The sequence below is a fragment of the Cololabis saira genome, chromosome 21, assembly GCF_033807715.1.
Source record: "Cololabis saira isolate AMF1-May2022 chromosome 21, fColSai1.1, whole genome shotgun sequence".
NCBI classification, from domain to species: Eukaryota; Metazoa; Chordata; class Actinopteri; order Beloniformes; family Belonidae; genus Cololabis; species Cololabis saira.
In genome coordinates, this window is record NC_084607.1 from 22,307,245 (window position 1) to 22,323,779 (window position 16,535).

The 16,535-nt window shown below is 40.9% G+C and overlaps 1 protein-coding gene across 10 annotated transcripts in view; it reads left to right on the forward strand.

Annotated features, from left to right (window-relative positions):
* Positions 1-15,093, forward strand: part of spag9a (sperm associated antigen 9a) — a 32,864-nt gene extending 17,771 nt beyond the window's left edge. For 3 of the 10 annotated variants that reach the window (XM_061712717.1, XM_061712714.1, XM_061712719.1), the window contains 19 exons: positions 104-155; positions 261-391; positions 590-646; positions 2,454-2,618; positions 2,700-2,829; positions 4,807-4,896; positions 4,997-5,113; positions 5,258-5,438; positions 5,527-5,733; positions 6,803-7,013; positions 8,231-8,347; positions 8,648-8,728; positions 8,820-8,887; positions 8,983-9,134; positions 9,249-9,420; positions 9,695-9,808; positions 10,824-11,000; positions 12,263-12,400; positions 12,576-15,092. In XM_061712717.1, the coding sequence (XP_061568701.1) occupies positions 104-155; positions 261-391; positions 590-646; positions 2,454-2,618; positions 2,700-2,829; positions 4,807-4,896; positions 4,997-5,113; positions 5,258-5,438; positions 5,527-5,733; positions 6,803-7,013; positions 8,231-8,347; positions 8,648-8,728; positions 8,820-8,887; positions 8,983-9,134; positions 9,249-9,420; positions 9,695-9,808; positions 10,824-11,000; positions 12,263-12,400; positions 12,576-12,697 (2,482 nt within the window). In that variant the 3' untranslated portion in view covers positions 12,698-15,092. Of the gene's footprint in view, positions 1-103; positions 392-589; positions 647-2,453; positions 2,619-2,699; positions 2,830-4,806; positions 4,897-4,996; positions 5,114-5,257; positions 5,439-5,526; positions 5,734-6,802; positions 7,014-8,230; positions 8,348-8,647; positions 8,729-8,819; positions 8,888-8,982; positions 9,135-9,248; positions 9,421-9,694; positions 9,809-10,823; positions 11,001-12,262; positions 12,401-12,575 lie in introns of all 10 variants that reach the window. The other 7 variants (XM_061712718.1, XM_061712716.1, XM_061712720.1 and 4 more) reach the window with 7 other exon arrangements.
* The last annotated feature ends 1,442 nt before the right edge of the window (positions 15,094-16,535 follow it).

The window sequence follows — 16,535 nt, forward strand, 5'->3', positions numbered from 1 at the left end:
AAAAAATAAACATGTGGTTCATGATCAAAGTATTTGTAATTTTCAACCACATAATACAGCATGTCTTGTAGATCTCCTAAATGTAATGAACAATCTTTTCTAGAGTGCGACTGGAGGTGGAGGAGGTGAAACAGAAAAGCAAGGATGAAGAAGATGTGAGTTTTTTTCACTTGCATGACAACATGTGCATTGTCCGTCCTGCTAGCAGCCCTATAATCCCAGATCTAATTCTTTGTGGGTTTAATTGTGTGCTGCTGCAGAGTGACGTACCCACAGCCCAGAGGAAACGCTTCACCAGAGTGGAAATGGCCAGAGTATTAATGGAGAGGAATCAGTACAAGGAGCGACTTATGGAACTGCAGGAAGCGGTGAGGTGGACCGAGATGATCAGGTGAGGAGATGAGGAGCAGTGGATGAAACAAGAAGCTGCAATGTTGCATATGCATGGATGATACTGCTTATTACTCAAATTAAAGATAGTGCCTTATATGCTTCAAATGTAAGGCAGCACAGGCTTGTACATGCTCAGCTTCTGCTCGTGTGTGTATAGTCTGAAGCTAACATGATGTCATCTTGTCCTCTTCTTCAGGGCTTCAAGAGAAGCTCCAAATTTTGCAGAAAAAAAGAGATCCAGCATCTGGCAGTTGTGAGTTTTCCCATATTGTGTATTTTTTGGTCAGGGCTTGGATTTGATAGGGCTTAGACCCTAAAGTTCACATCTTTTCTAAAATATTCAAATATAATCCTTTTCTCTCATCTTTTTGAGGATCTGCTGTTGAATTGGCAGCCGTAGGTAAAGATTATTTTGTGCAACTTCTCCTCAGCAAACTTCTCTCTTGGCCTCCATTGAGCCAGAACTGCTCTTCATTTATAAAAGTATCTGACTTTTACCAGTTTTCTTTAAACGTCTCAGACTTGACTCTCTTTGTTCCCTTGAGCTTTTCTGGCTCCTGCCTGCTGCGTGTCTTTTGCGGATTTCCCCCTCTGCCTGCGCACAGAGCGCTGCAGGGACTTCACATGCAAATATATATACATGCACTGAGCCTCAGTCTTCAAGTCAGTTTTTAACTTCAAGGGTGTTTTTTAAAACTATGTATATAACAGATTACTAAACATATTACTTGTACTTTTTTGCCATTCTCTGTTACCTCATAGCTCACATTTTATTTAGGTCAAAGAGAGGAGATAAATAGTTGATATTCAAACCATAAACGCATCATGATTTGAAGATAACTATTTCTACTCAGAAGGGCATGTTGACACACTAGGAGGTGGGGGATTACCTGTTTATTCAAATCTAATTACCCACTAAAATTGGTTTAATCATGCATAAATCATATAATACTTGTCATAGAAAGCTAATGTCAACGAAGTAATTCTTATTTTAATTTGATAAAAATGGGCCGCAATAAACTTAAAAAAAAAACAACCTATAATTTTGTTAATAGGGATATGTACGCACATTGTCTACAAGGTTCTCGCTAGTTTAACACATTTTATCACAAATTTTATCTGCTAAAAACACAAAAGTACGACTCACTCTTGACCTTTTTGGGTATTTTCCAAAATCTATTTTTTCTTTAGTTAATCTTGAATTGTTATGAATATATTCAGTGTTTCATGGCTGCGTGAGTTTTCAACTATCAAAAAAATGGTTCCAAAAGTAAAGTTTTGTATATTTTCAAATGATCGAAATTTTGTTTGCGACACCTAGAAGAACTAACACATCGCATCCAGTAAACACCCCAGTATGAACCGTTTTCCCTTTTAGAGGCTAGTTTTAGAAGTAGCCATTTGTCACCTAAAAATAAAATCGTTTAAATATATAAAGGTGGTTATGTTAGTATATGGAGTAAGACATTTCTATAAGATGATGGTCACTTCGGTTATTTGTATATTTCTTTTTTGAAACCTATTTCTTTAAAAACTAACATTGACACTGAAAGTAGAAAAATAGGTAAAAATGGGTAAAAGCTGCGTAGTTCTGACGGAGAAGCGGCAAACAATCAGTGCCAGCGTCCTCTCACGTCTCACGTCGCAGTCATATATCTTTAAATATATATTTTTTTTTAAAGCATCACTGGATAAAATTGCATTCATTTCATTTATAAATGTAAGTTAGATAACATGAATTAAAAAAAACTGAAAATGTTTATTAGGGGTGTTTTTACTTTTCTTGAGAAAAAAGTGAGGTGGGAACTTCTGGTTAATAAGTAGTACACTTTTAAATAATTATTGAATTCTCAGTTGTACAGGAACTAAATGTCAAGGACAAATTGCCCCTAGGGGATAAATAAAGTGAATTGAATTGAATTGAATTGTAAAGGGTTTTGTTGGAAAGTGTATGTTTTTTTAAAGTAAATACTGGTAATAATTGTTTCTTTGTCGTCTGGTTGGTTGGTGACTTCTCACTTTGTTTTTCTGTCACGTGTTTTCCTCTTTACCACCCGCAGCTTCAGCAGACTGTTTAGTTCCTCCTCCAGCAACCCTGTCATGAAGAAGGTTGAGCCCCAGTCTGGTGTAAAATACAACACCCCGGGCACCTTAGTGAAGAGGAGCAGCACATTCTCACAGTTCCCCACAGAGAAGTCCAAGATCTTCGATTTTGTCAATGAGGGGTGCGTTGTTGTCAGAACTACATGTTTGCGCAGTGCTGTGTGTCTGTTCGCTGGTGACATTTCTCTCTGTTCTTCTTGTAGAGCGGATCAGTGCAGCTCACCTTCACGCAAGGAGGAGAAGAAAGCCCGGTATCAACAGGTCAAGGCCCACATGCAGAAGGAGGACGGGCGAGTCACTGTTCACGGCTGGAGCCTGCCCAGCAAACACAAGGTGGAAACGCAAATGCATGTTTGAATAGAAGTTAGATAAGTGGAAGTACATTGCTTTTTCAATGGCTCAGTGAAGTTGATCAGTGATGTTGATCAGTGAAGTTGATCAGCAGTATGGGTTGTAACATTTTTGAGAAAAAAAAAACAACTTTATTCTCGATTTGACCTTTATTCAAAAGTTGAAAAAACTTCTTTAGTTTTTAATAAAAAAAATGCTGGGATACAAAAGCATCCTTCTCAACCGGGTCGTTACCGCTCGGTCTAAGGGTGGAGAGTGAACTCCACTTCTGTCAGCACTTCCTCTGGCGTGTTGGGATTTAATCGGCCGTTTTGGCTTGTTTTTAATTTAACTCCGTTTACCTTGCTGTGTTTGGTATCATTATCTTCAGAACAAACTCCTCTCTGTTAATTTACTTTATATTTTTCATTTTGACAAACTGTATTGACACATTGGGCCTAAAATCACACCAAAACGTAAAATCAGCGTGGGAAAATGTTGGGGTTTTTTTGGCGCGAAAATGATAAACATGTATAACAAACCAATGTTATATCTCAGAATGAGAATATACTGTAGACTGTAAATTTCAAAAACATGTACAAATTTAGGAAATCAAATGAAAAACACTTTTTACATTAAAATGCAGGCAAACCTCATGTTTTTTGGACTTCGAAAAACGATGCTACGCAAACGATTTGTGCCACAGGAAAACTATTTCTTGTCCCTCACAGACATTTGGTCACGTAAAGCCTGGGATATACTTGAAGTTCAGAATGCGTACGCGTCATGGCCGCCACGCGTATCCTGCGTTCATTTGACGCGTTGACGTGCACGTTCTCAAAAAGACACTGAACACGTACGCGACCTGCAGTTCTTGCTGTGGCCGCGAGTGGCGCTGGTCCGGGTCTGATACCAGCTGGTCCCGGTCTGACACCAGCTCGCTACTACGCGAGCGACGTTCCGGTTGGTGGTGCACGCGAACGGACATGAACGCAAGCACCAACAGCAAGTATATCCCAGGCTTTACAGTCCTGAAATCTCCAGGCCGCGTCTTTCCTCCTTTTATCCACTTGGCGGCAGCATCTCAAAACTCTGTATCTGTCTCTTTTACTCCCATAACTTTCCTATTTTCCTCAGCAATCAACTGGTGGGTATTGCCTTATAATTGTCTTGTTTTTTTTTTGTTTTCCCTCGTGTGCCCAGCAGTTTTATGAGAACGGGCCTTTTTTACCAATTCTTTATGCACCAAAAATGTTGACAATATGCAAAAAAAAACATTCTGGTTTTACTCAGTCTATCAACATGATTTAGAAATATGCGTCTCACTGCTACGTCCTTGTAAATGGGTCAGGTGATTTGGACGTGGCGGTGCATCCGCCGACTCCAGAGAGTTAAACAATTCGTTGAATAATCGCTTCAGTTATCGATATGTTTATCCACTATAAAAATACTCGTTAGTTGCAGCCCTAAGCCTTATGTTCAAATAATTTTCAGTCTAGTACAAAAAATAGCTTTGTTCTGCCCTGGAGTGATTTCACATTCATGGAAAATAAACTGGGGATAAATTTATTTTTATGTACTTCATTGACAGACTGAGTGTAATCTATGATGTCATCACATAAGCTGTTAAGTGCTTTGCATATACTGTGAACCTGTCATGTGATCTGTGTGACCTGAGAGCTAAGTAACTCTTGTTTTAAAGATAATGTGGCTTCAGCTTCCAGCGAGGCTGCAGCAGCCAGCTGTGGCTTGGCCCTCAGAGTTGAACCCCCGGTTCCCAGGCTTGTTTCTTCCACCCATTTCCCCGTAAAATAATGAAGAGGCTTCAGATCCAGTCTTGTGATACCTGTGATTGTCACAGGTGGTTTGTCTATGACACTCTTTTTATACCATCTATGGTCCGCGATGTCACGGTACCCTGCAAACTGCAGCAGCTCACCACATGACTGCTGACCTTCAACTTTTTCAAAATTTCTACAGGTGGCAAATGGTGGACAGATGGAAAGCAAGATGAACTTACCAGTACCAGTGTACCTGACACCTCTGGACCAAAGGGATAGCTCTATGAAGGTACATTAGTGGAAAAGAAAACAGCAAAAGCACAAAAAGAACCTCACAAGCTACTTTATTTTTAATACTACACGTTCATGCTGTCCGTCTCTTCTCTTAGCTGTGGTGTGCTGCGGGAGTCAACATGTCCGGGGGTAGGACAGTTCCCTCATCAGAGCTCTCCAGGCAGACAAAAGGTTCCCAGAGCAGCCTGGACCAACTGGAGCAGGAGAATAAGGTAAATAAGTAGTGGAAGATGCTGAGATCATTTCAGAGTCTTAGGTCCATTTATAATGCTTAAACAGGAGTTGGCAATGAGTCCAGAAATGTATCAAGTGCTGCTTGTGGGCTCATTGACTGATTTCTGTGTGTCTGCTGTAAGGAGCAGGAGAAAGCGGAGAGAGAACTGATCCTTCAGGATGACATGTCCAGTAGGGTGTGGGTGTGCATGAGCACCCACTCCTCCACAAAGGTCACGGTGCTGGACTCCACTCAGCCCAATGATACGCTCGACAGCTTCTACGCCTGCAACACACACGTCGTCTGCATTGCCAGCGTTCCAGGTAGGACGAGCAGCTTTTCTCTGAGTTGTCAATTCTGTTTTTTATGTATTTTTTAATACAAGTCTTGTGTCTGGTGTCCCCCCCACAGGTGTGTTGGATACAGATTATCCAGCAGGCGAGGAGGTTCCCCAAGACCCAGAGAGTGATGGGGTGTCATTAGCTGGCAGTGTGGCCAGTGTGGGCTCAACAGGCAGCGACGGTACCGTGGCAGCAGAAGGGCTCACCGCCGTCCCTCAGACAGCCCACTCAGGTGTTGGCGACCAGCCGGCCGAGCACACCGCCGTCTCAGGCCCAGGTAGGTCTTTGTTGGGAAGTCCATGCAGAGAATATGTGTTTTGTTTTCCTGATAAACTGAAGAGTGTATCGTGGTAGTGGGGCTCCAAGTTAACTCTGGTGTGATTTCAGGAAGTTCAGCGGTACAAAACTGATAAAAACAGGGAATCCACCAAGTGAAAACCAAAAGGCGCTAATGAATATCAATATCAAAAGAAACAGATCATTTATAATTAATTTATTCACTAGATGGACATCTACTTTTCAGTTTAGGTATAAAAACTGAAGTAAGTTTTTTCGCACTTCAAATTTAGTTGGTCATTTATGAACTCCTCCACTTTCACATTTATTCCTAAAAAAGATTGTTTTTCACTTTATTTATTTATTTTTATTTTATGTATTTATTTATTTAGAATAGGAACAGTGCATATTAATAAACATTTAAATTAGTAAATATGCCAGATATAGCCATCAGGCTAATTTTCATCGGCAGTCCATTGTCAGGTTGATGGCAACAGAATAAAACAAGAAGTCACAATTAAAAATGCACAATACATGTAACTTAGCAGAGTAGTCCACCTGACCTGGAACTTACTCTACACAGTAACACACCCATATACATAAAATAAAAAATATACATAAAATGTTATAAATGATGGCTAAAAACAGGCAGGGGCACATGCGCTCTCTCTCTCTCTCGCACACACACACAGACACACACACATATCAGTGTTGACACTGTTGGTTCTCCACTTTCATTATATTCCCTTTCCGGCACTTTTCTTGTGCACACCTTCATTGATCTGGCACATAATAATAACTTGTGTGCTCTCACGCTCCTCCTGTATCGGTCTCGGTGTGTGCACTACGCTCGTTTGGTCCTGCATGTTGGATGTTGCTTGTGGATCTAACTCGTCCCATAGAGCTTTGAATATTGAAGCATTCATTGTGATTTACCACCAAAGCTCCAGAACCTCCATAATTTCTTACCATGCATCAGATCTTCATAAATAATTTGTCGTTGTTGCTAACCTTTCGTAGCCTTTCCCGTGGAGAATCCCATGTAATCCTGTGATCTGTTATTCCCACAGTGGGGCTGTCCAGAGAGGGCAGTCCAGCAGAGGACGGCATCCCTACAGCGGAAGAAGCAACAGAGGCAACAGAAGCTAACACTGGAGTGGGTGCAGATGGAGACGAGGATCAGGGTGCAGATGTGAACCAGCCAGGGATCTATACAGAGCACGTGTTCACCGACCCGCTGGGAGTGGGACCCACGGACGCGTCTCCTTCTGCAACACTGAGGTGAGACGTTGTTGTCAGTATATGCTAATATAATGTAGGTGTGTATGTTAATACATGTATGAATAAGGTTTACTTTTTTGAAAATACAAAGGTGAAATAAAAACATCTTACAATCCCCCTTTGATTTATGTCATTTAACGTGTGCTTTAGATGTTTTTTTTTTCTCTTTCAAGACATGTGCAAAATCAGCCATCAGTACTATGACTGTGGATTTCAGTCTACGAGTTCCTTATGTACAATGTAAAAAGTCTAAAAAAAACAGTCCTGACTCCTACTGCTACTACTAATAATAATAGTAATAATTATGTAGCACTGTTTTTCGTGTAGTTTAAAATAAGTGTTTGATCAAGCTGACCTGATTTCTTCTGGCAGCTGGTTCCATATTTTAGAGGCTTTGATCACAAAAATGTTAGCTCGCCTCTCATCTTTAGCTGCGTCTCTGGAGCAAATAAACATCTTCCGACTGAAGATCTCAGTCTCCATACAGGCCCACATGTTTCTGATAGGTCAGATGAACAAGAGGGCTTCTGTAAGACTCATTTACATGCACTGTGAAGTCTCAGTGAACTGAGAAGCTACTGCAAGTTAGATGGAGAAGCCGTAGACCAGCCAGGGCTACGGCCTGTGTGGACTGTCTTGCATTGCATTTGTGATATTGATTAATTCAAACATTCACAAAACTTAATTAATCTCTGAATGTAAATTAGTTCAGTAATATAATAATAATTAAAGTGAATAGATGGCTATTCCAACAGCCCCATTTACATTTACATTTAATCTCTGGATTAAACAAAAAGGGCCAAAGTACCCAAGTATGAGAAGTGGCTTTTGTACAGCAAAGCAAAGCAGGGTGGCAGGTGACAGGCAGGATAGTGCCATCTGTTGGTGGGCAGAGTAAAGTCATACCCCAAACTAATTTAAAACCACGACAGGTTGGCTTGTGACAAAACTCAACAATTCCAGGTTCACAGTTGAGAATTTAGGACATTAATTTAAACTGTTGCAGGGTTTCAGTCATTTTCACATGAAAGTGTTTTTGTTTCTGTTCTTAACACACCACAAAAAAAAACCCATCATGCATATAATCAGCACACGAATAAGCAGTTTTTCCTTCTGTAGTTGGCTTGCAATTTAATAACAACAGGGTGTGGAGCTCATGGGCGAAACATTGGCACGTGACAGCTGTTGTCAAAGTGTGATGAATCCTCCTCTTTCAGAGGCTCTGGACACGATGGTTTGCCGTCCCTACCAGAAGACGCAGGAACATCAGAGGGGGAGGTCTTGAGGATGAGCAGCGCACTCCCCACGATGTGGCTGGGAGCACAGAACGGATGGTGAGCAAGGAAATAACCAGCAGAGGGAGCTGTTAGGCCAAAAGATAGAAGAGCTGGTGCCTATACAACAAACACTGATGGTAGATTTGATGGAAGTGGAATTTCAATTGATTATAAAGATGAGGTGCCTTGTGATGTTTGCAGTGAGTTGTAGCATTTGTCCTGAAATTGTTTATAAGTGTTGGGCTCTCAAAGTAACCCAATATTATTTGATCTTCTTAGTGTATCATGTTTAAGTTTGAAAGCCAAAATGTTACTTTGATCTGCTTTTCTTCATCTGTCTCTGTTTTCATTTTTAAGTCTGTATGTGCACTCGTCTGTGGCTCGATGGAGGAAATGTCTCCACGCCATCAAGCTCAAAGACGCCATCCTCAGCATCGTGTGAGTACATAGTCGGTCATGTATTTCCTCAAAGACTCACATTTCAAACATACATTCAAACAATAAAAAAAGTGTCCTCACTTTCTTACAGCCATGTTAAAGGAAGAGTTCTCGTAGCCTTGGCTGATGGGACATTGGCAATTTTCCACAGAGGCATTGGTAAGCATGTGTGAAGCAGTGTTTTATTTTTGAAACGTTGGTGCTGTTTCTGACCCATTTCGTGGGACATTTCTCACCTTCCTGTTGTCTCCAAGCAGACGGCCGGTGGGATCTGACCAACTATCACCTGTTAGACCTGGGCCGGCCGCACCACTCCATCCGCTGTATGACAGTAGTCCATGACAAGGTGTGGTGCGGCTACAGAAACAAGATCTACGTCATCCAGCCCAAGGCCATGAGGATAGAGGTGATGTAAATGACTCAACATGAACACAGCCGACTATAAAAAAATGTATTAATTAATTTAAAAAAACAGAAACATGTTTGTGTTTCCTGATCTCGACTTCTTGTCCGTCAACAGAAGTCATTTGACGCTCATCCTCGCAAGGAGAGTCAGGTGCGTCAGCTGGCCTGGGTCGGAGATGGCATCTGGGTGTCCATACGACTGGATTCAACTCTACGCTTATTTCACGCCCACACCTACCAGCACCTGCAGGACGTGGACATCGAGCCCTACGTCAGCAAGATGCTGGGTATTACTGCTAGCTTTTCACCCACGTACAATTGTTTTTTTTAGCTATGCCCTTAGAAGAAAATGCTGGAGTTGTTGCATGAAAGCAGATGAAGTTATGAAGATGATACATGGATGTTTAAGTTGCTCTATATACTGGATGTAATTCATTTCGTAGAGTTTTTGTATACATGTGCAAATGCAGTTAACTAATAATGGTTTCATTAGGGATTTGTCTCTTCTTTTCTTGAATAAATTGACCTAAATCGCGGACGTCTGCTCTGCATATGTTGCAGGTACTGGTAAACTGGGTTTCTCTTTTGTGAGAATCACAGCTCTGGTGGTGTCCTGCAGCCGACTGTGGGTGGGGACAGGAAATGGAGTCATCATCTCCATACCGCTGTCTGAAGGTATCACACGCTCGTACACCGTCAATGTTCAGTTGATTTTAGTAAAGTAAAGTATAAACTTTAAATTTCAAAAATCTTTGCACTGTCTAAATGTTGTAGTCATATAATTTGCTGGAAAAGATACAATTCAACAACATGGTGATTCAAAGTTCTTTACAGAGACATTAAAACATCACATAATGATTTAAGATTTAAACGAAAAATAAAGAAATAAGAACAATAGATAAAAATCAGTAGTGAAAATGTGATTACATTTTGTAACTCAAGCTTAAAAGTACCAGTTCAATGAGTAAACAAAAACCCCCAAAACAAACATAAAACATAAATGTTTCTTATTAAAATGTCTGAAATTCAGCGTTACAGTAAGTGCAGGAGGTTTAGTTCAGATACTATTGCTTTACTGTGTGGTTGTGTTCCAGATGGTTAATGGTGGTCAGATACTATTGCTTTGTTAAGATTTTGCAAACAGTCTTCAATATTTCTAAACTGAATCTTCTTCCAACCAGAATGATCTTTATTTGATGATGAGAAACGTGGATGTCATGAAATGCAGCTTTAATTTGATTTTACTAAGACTGTGGTACTCCATTGCTTATCATAAAGTACATGTCTTCACCTTCTCTCTGCCGTCTCAGACTCTTTGTCTCTACTGTTTGTGATTGTGGCTTTTCTTTTTTAAAACAACTTATTTAATTAAAGATGGCCCGAGTTGCCATGGATACTGTTGCTTCAGTCACTGTCTCGCATAACAATTCTTGTCTGGTTTGTACTTTAAGTGGAAATTTCAGTGGAAATGTGCTGGTTCAGTTGTCCTTGAACATCAACAATTCTTTGCAGGGTTACATTTTTCATTGCACTAACCATCTTATTGATACATTTCCTACTTTGAACATGTCGGAGCCAGAGTTATTTATGAGCAGTCCTGCTGTAACTGTGTAACAGAGACAAAAGCAGCTGATATGTGCACCATGACATTGCCGGGTCTTTCTAAACATTCTCCTTTTCGATTCCTCAGCTAACATGACAGCAGGAATCGTGCCAAACCGCCCGGGTAGTGCCGTGCGGGTCTACGGTGATGACGGCTCAGACCGGGCCGTGTCAGGCAGCTTTGTGCCGTACTGCTCCATGGCCCACGCCCAGCTTTGTTTCCATGGACATCGAGATGCAGTCAAGTTTTTTGTGACTGTCCCAGGTAAGAGGAAGGGGGGGGAGTGGTAGACTAGTGGTTACAGAGGTTCAAGCCCCTGGGATGGCAACCAAGATGAACCTCTCTGCAGCCTTGCTCAGGGGACCTTAACCCAATGTTGCCGGCACCCAAAACTGCAGAGCACTGCTCCTAGTCTAACTAGTGATGGGTTAAAAGCAGAGGACATATTTTGTTGTGTGTTTGCAAAGATGTATACTGACAAATAAAGATTACTTACTTAGGTAAAAGACATCCGCACAAAAAATACTACTTCAGGATTAAATTGCTTTCACTTCCTGCCCACAGACTCCAGAAAGCCTGGTCTATTGTACACTATTTTATTTTAGGCTGAAAAAAAAAAAACAGAAAAATATTGGAAATTTTCACAATAGGCACTGCTTTTTATTCCGTCCATAATAATATTGGACTGCAACTGCTAAATAACTGCTTTGTAATAGAACAGACAAACAAGTGAGGTGCAGTTTTGCAAAAGTATTTCTAGCCAAGTGGTTTAGATTATTATTTTGAAGTCTCTGAAAACATAATGGAGATTTTCTGTTCATTGTTTACAAAAGCAATCACCCTGGTTCTAATAAGACCTGACCATTTCTTTTAAACAATAATTAAAGAACTACAGGAATGAGCTTATTTTGGTCAGGCAATGCTGAGCATTTAGCTAATTAACTGTAAATGTGTTTGGATGAGGCTTTTTAGTTTGATACAGTATCTGCATATGTATCTGCAAATGTGTCTGAGCTACAGGAATGGTGGAGACAACGAAGGTAAGATGAATAGCCAGAAGAGAGTAAATCTAGTTACCTCTATTTACTCAGTGGCAGGTCTCTTTGCTCCTGGAAAAGTAGTTTTCTTAAGAAAAACATATTTTGGTACAAGAATTCTCCTTTTATGAGACTTCCAGTAGTCAACCCGGTCAACACGCTAGAAACCCAGGAGCTGCAGCTGATATTGACACGTAGACACCACACTTTATACTTTTTACACTTGATCAGCTCTCCTAGCATTAATCTATCAATTGAAAAAGGTTATAAAACAATTATAGAAATTATGAAATAGTTCCAGTAGTTTTTAATACACAAATAAATGAACCAGCGAATATGATTATTTTTTGGACCTACTGTATATGAGCCTGTCAGTGGTGCTATGGGATAATGGACTGCATTTATCTCTTGATTCAGTTTATTTGTTGTCAGCTTAAAACCTTTTTGAGGTGTGTTTTTTTTCTGCATTTATTTTTGTGAATGTCACAGGTCAGGCGATGCCGCCTCCAGGAAGTGCAGATTCAGGCTCTGATGACCCGCCGTCTGAATCCTCTGACACAGCAACCTCTGAGCCCAAAACCTTCCTGGTGATGAGCGGAGGAGAAGGCTATATCGACTTCAGAATCGGTGGGTAAACCACGCTGCGTGTGCACCTGACATATCCAACTCTTACTTCAGCCCGTGAAAACTTACATTTGAATGTTGACAAAGCCTGACTTTTAAAAAGTTGGCTCAGACTTTCTTAAATATGAGCCAGTCCTCTTCATGTGCTTTATGGCTGACTCGTCGTCTTCCCCCACAGGCGACGACGGCAGTGAGCTGGACGGTTTACCCGAGCCGACAGCCAGCACTCAGCACTCGGCACCCACCAAGGCTGAGCGCAGCCACCTGATCGTCTGGCAGGTCAACACTTCTCATGACTGAAAAAACATCACAGATTGTTGCGTGAACATCAGGGGCATCCACCGACCTTGCATGCCCTCCTCAAAGTTTTTACCTTTCTTTTACCGATTGTTCATTATGTCTGAGTTGATGACTACTTTGTAAGGAAACAAAACGAACAAACAAACAAAAAAAGTTATTTTTAGTCCATGTTTTGTACATTTTATTCTTGATGAATTTGAAGCAGGTAAGATTTTGTTTATGTTAAATTAAAGAGCACGTCCAGAGGCGGTCCCTTCTGCTGGGTGGCATGTTGGAAAAGCTGGTGTACACGGGCTCACACGGTCCTGTATTGGTTGTTTGATCAGGTAAATGTTTGAATCCTACAGGATTCAGATGGGAAGGACAAAGGGGTGTTTTTAAGAAGTTATGTGGCGAGTGAAACAGGAGCAGGTGGTTTCTCTTCGCATTTCTACACATTTTTGACCGATTTCCAGCATTGAAGATTTTTTTATGATACATTCAGTTTGGGCTGGGTGTGAAAAACCCACAGTTTAACACATGAAATACTTCAAATCCGGTTACTTGATAGAATTTAAGGCGTAACATTTGACTGTTTTGCCTGTCTTTAATTAGAACAGCAGCTTCCAGTTGAGTGGTGCAAAGAAAACACTACATAAACGTTGTCTAATTACAATCCAAAATATAGCTGTATGGTTGTATTTGAAGGCTGCCACTGTTTTATGTCCTGTGAAGAATATTTAAGCACTTTGGGTATGTTGAAGAGATATTTTGGTTTTAACTACGTGGGGTTGTTTGAAATACTAAAGAGTAGTTATTCTGTAACCTGCAGTCGAAAGCTACACACCTCCAAAAAAAATGCAAGCGGTGAACAGGTGTCCCTGTTCGCTTCAGAAACAGTTCCTCCAGTGAGGAATTCCACCTTCCGTGTGCAAAGACATGCAGCCTTTTTTTGGGCTACATGCTCCGGAGCCAAATAAGATCGTGTCAGATTGATTGCAAACATTTTGTGTTTTGGTAAATTTTGTAATATTAGCAAACATCAAATTATTGCCCATTGAATCGATAATATTGTACTTGTGAGTTACCCCCCCCTAGCAAATACATCTAATACAGATTCTGCTGGATCAACTATGAAATTTATGAGGCTTGAATTTTTGTAAAAGATTTGATTGTTGGTAGCCGGTGGCTATTGAACGAGCTGCTCGGTGGTGTGGCTGCTGTCTGCTGCAGTGAAAACACCAACTACTCAGAAGTACTTGACACAATCCCACTTTAAACAGAAAAAACAGAAACAAAACTGAAGATCCTGTGATTAGCATTAGTCTGCATGAGGAAGTCCTGTACTGTGTGCCTGCTTGGCCATGTCGAAGCTCAACTCTTGTAGCGTTTGTGGAGAAATGCCGCCTGTGCCAGCAGCTCAGTGCTTCCTGTTTGCTTCAGCTCGTCGGCACTTTAAAATGTTACATGTTAGTCGCTAGAGTTTGGAAGGAACACATGTAAGTAATGGAAACCGCACTAGCGAGTTATACATGTGTAAAGGGAACAAAATTTAGAATATTTTTTATTTTTTTGCAAAGGAAGGTCCCGGGAACCAAAGGTTCGTAGACGAGACACCACGAAACTGCTCAATGTCAGAGCGTGTGCTTGTTTTCAGGGTGTCGTTGGAAATAAGGCTGGAAAAGGGAAAAATAACTAAAAGGGACATTTTTGCCAGGGACGACGCAGTACTAAAGAGAGTCACTCCTGATTGTTTTCATTCCTTGTTCTGTTGTTACGTTTACATCCGACGATCCCAGAAGTAACAGTCATTATTTTTGTTGTCATCTTGGCATTCCAGCTCATATTCTTCTCTGTATTATTTTTGTGAGACACTTCCATCAGGCAATGAGTAATTTGACGACTCACTGTAACACAATGCCACTATTAAAGGAGACCATTTGTTTTTATATCGGGCCACGTTTGGTCAGAAGTCCATTTCAAAGCAGTAACTTTCTATTGTGTTTGCCATTCCAGTATTTATTTTCTCTGTTATGGAGCCCGTACGGGCTCAGAATGTAACTTTCTACATGAACAAAATATCATAGGAGGCTATTGTGAACTAAATAGTCAAATGAGTTTACATGATTGTTAATAATGGTTAAATAAAATAGATTCATGTAATCATGTTGGACATTTTTCAAAGCGTGCAAACAAAACATTCATATAAAGCTATGCATGTTTTTTTTTTTCTTTTGATAAAAACACTGCTCCGTTAACTGCAAAATGTTGGTTTGGTCTTTGGATCTGCTTCGAGTGGAGTGTGTGTGTGTGTGTGTGTGTGTGTGTGTGTGTGTGTGTGTGTGTGTGTGTGTGTGTGTGTGTGTGTGTGTGTGTGTGTGTGTGTGTGTGTGTGTGTGTGTGTGTGTGTGTGTGTGTGTGTGTGTGTGTGTGTGTGTGTGTGTGTGTGTGTGTGTGTGTGTGTGTGTGTGTGTGTGTGTGTGTGTGTGTGTGTGTGTGTGTGTGTGTGTGTGTGTGTGTGTGTGTGTGTGTGTGTGTGTGTAAATGTAAACTCTCAGAGACTGATCACGTTCAGCTGATAAACGTAGGCTTCTCTGGATGCCGTGACGGCATTCCCTCATAGTAAATGTTTGCTAAAAAAGTATCATAGCCTTATTTTTAAAAACCAATTAAACTCATGGAGATGTTGCTCCGGATGTGTCTCGATTCATTGTGGGGAAACATTGTTCTGATTATCAGTATTTGGGTCTTTCATGAACACAGCATTTTCCCTGAAAATTTGGAGTTATACTATTATAACTATTATCACTATTAAAACTAAAAATTTCAAACCAAGCACTCACAGTTATGAGGAAGCAGATTTGTTTATGAAGATTAGAAATAAACATTAATGAAGAGAGGCTCCTTTCATTTTAGATATGGCTGATGGTATTTAATTTAAAACAGTAGATTTAACAAATGATATTTATCTCTAACACCAAATAATTCTGATTTAACCCTTTACTTACCAGCTTGTTCTGAGGCTTCTGCTCTTACATCGCATCTGCCCTGTAATGGGGCTCTGCTAATCAACAGCATTTAAAGATCTCACACAAAGTTATTTCACATCCAAAACCACTTTTTCATCCTCTGAACTGTTTCTATGTAATCCACCGTAGATCCACTGCACAAGTGTCAGATGTGACTTCTTAGGTGGGAAAAAAGTGCATAGTGTTAACAAGATGCTCAAGTAAATGAAGCATTGTGTGGGGGATTGCAGGTAACCATATTACCACCAGATGGCGCCAAGAGAAAACATTCAGCCCACGAGGAAGGCTTAATTGTGCAGCTTCAAGGCAAAAAAGTTACCAGCCTTTTTATTGAGCAGCATCCTCTAAATGTCTCACATGTGTGAGGTTAACTGACCCGTACGTGTGAATCCGAGCATGAGAGGTTGCTGTCAAGCCGAGATGGTGACTGCTCATCTAATTGAAATTTCAACTGACATATCTTCTATCAGCTCTCCTTGATTGGATTTTAGGATGCAAAACGAAAACAAAAAAAAAAGATGTTCATGTGCATTTTTTCATGCAGCCAGGAGGAGGCCAGCTAGCCTCTGCTGGGATGCAACATCCCCCTCACACGCAGTGACTTCACAGCCTTAAGCCCACCTCTCTTCCTCCCATCATCCCACCTCTCCGCCTCTGAAGCTGCACATGAGCTGACAGCATTGCCTGCACGCACAAAAGCTTCCTGACGTCACGGAGTGCGTGGTAGCCCAGAGAGGGGATTCTGAGACAGAACCATGCCGGGAGTTACTGCAGCACAGCTAACACACAGAAACAAAACAACTGATCCCCAGCTTTGGGATGGGAAAATA